Source organism: Belonocnema kinseyi, unplaced genomic scaffold (assembly GCF_010883055.1).
Source record: "Belonocnema kinseyi isolate 2016_QV_RU_SX_M_011 unplaced genomic scaffold, B_treatae_v1 SchBZDm_1867;HRSCAF=2048, whole genome shotgun sequence".
NCBI lineage: Eukaryota > Metazoa > Arthropoda > Insecta > Hymenoptera > Cynipidae > Belonocnema > Belonocnema kinseyi.
The window spans coordinates 1-1,371 of record NW_022873909.1 but is presented as its reverse complement, the minus strand read 5'-3'; the positions used below and the strand labels follow the sequence as shown (position 1 = coordinate 1,371).

At 39.8% G+C, this 1,371-nt stretch overlaps 1 protein-coding gene across 1 annotated transcript; it reads right to left on the bottom strand.

The window, feature by feature from the left end:
- Positions 1 to 372: 372 nt before the first annotated feature.
- Positions 373 to 906, bottom strand: LOC117182521. The gene has a single exon (XM_033375616.1). It carries the CDS (start codon positions 904 to 906, stop codon positions 373 to 375), a length of 534 nt encoding a protein of 177 aa, XP_033231507.1.
- Positions 907 to 1,371: the final 465 nt, after the last annotated feature.

Here is a 1,371-nt window from a genome sequence, read left to right as displayed (position 1 = left end):
AAGGACATGGGGATAAGGCCAACACGCCGAAACTCGACATCACACATTCACATGCCCATCAGGGCTTCACCGTACCCTTTTGACTACTTTTAATGATGATAGTAACAATTAATCCCCCTTCATACAGCATAGCGGCAAACAAATTTTTGAAACTATATTTATTTACTTATTTCTTTTTTATTTCTTTTTTATTTTATTTTATTTTTATTTTATTTTATTTTTTTTATTTTTTTATTTATTTTTTTTTTCCCGTTTGACTCACCTGTGAATCAGATGGATGTGTTTTCCTGTCGTCCGCTACGGCCAATTGTCCCATGTAAGTTTCTTTACGGTTACCTGAAACCCCTACGTCTTATTTTATTTTATTTTTTTTTACCCTCCTTCCCTCTCTCTTTCTTCTTTCTTCTTCGAACGTAACACAGTTTCCACAAATGTTGCTACCGCATCCCATTTATGTTCACCTTCTGTCATCCGTCTGGTTATACTGTCCAGGCTTAGTCGGTCAGCTATTTTTCGCTCAAGAGTGGTCCTTATCTCTCTCCATCTTTCACATTCAAAGAAGGTGTGTTCAACATCATCCTCCTTTTCCGGACAATAGTCACAGTTTGGACTATTCTTTTTATTTCTCCTATAAAGATATTTATTAAAGTGAGCATGCCCTTTTAGAAATTGGGTAAGGTAGAAATTCACCTCCCCATGCGACCTATTTATCCAATCCTGTATATTTGGTATGAGTCTAGCTGTCCACTTACCTACGCCACTGATCTGAATTCTTTCTTGGAAAATACTAACACTCTTGTCTCTAACCAATTTTCTGAGACAGTCAATATTTTCCTCCCGTTTTCTTTCATAGATCTCCTTTCGCTCTATCGCAAGAAGATCAATAGGGATGATCCCAGCTACCATTAGTACTGCTATTTCCGAAACGGATTTGTACGAGCGTGCCACTCGTAGGGCTGCTCTTCTTTGTACGTTAGCCAGCTTCTTTCTATACTTATCTACCTTTAGAGCCCTGCCCAGATCTCAGCACCATATAACATGATGGAATGGGTGACGCTCATAAGTATTCTTCGCTTACTACTTCTTGGCCCGCTTATATTTGGCATTAGCCTTGATAGCATGGCCACCAAAGTTGCGGCCTTTTCCGCTGCTTGTTCGATTTGCACCCAAAATTTTAGTTTTGCATCAACGAATACCCCTAGATATTTTATCCAACTCACCGACTCTATTTTTTGTCCTTGAATCTCGATTTGGAATGGTACCACGAAATTTCTCTGCCTCGTAAGGACGACCATCTGTGTCTTACTTGCAGCGAGTTCGAGGCCATGATCTGACAGCCAGTCGCCAATTTGGCTGAGGATCTGAACGATT

Coding starts and splice junctions, on each gene's coding strand:
- LOC117182521 (XM_033375616.1), bottom strand. CDS start 906: ATGGTAGCTGGGATCATCCCTATTGATCTTCTTGCGATAGAGCGAAAG.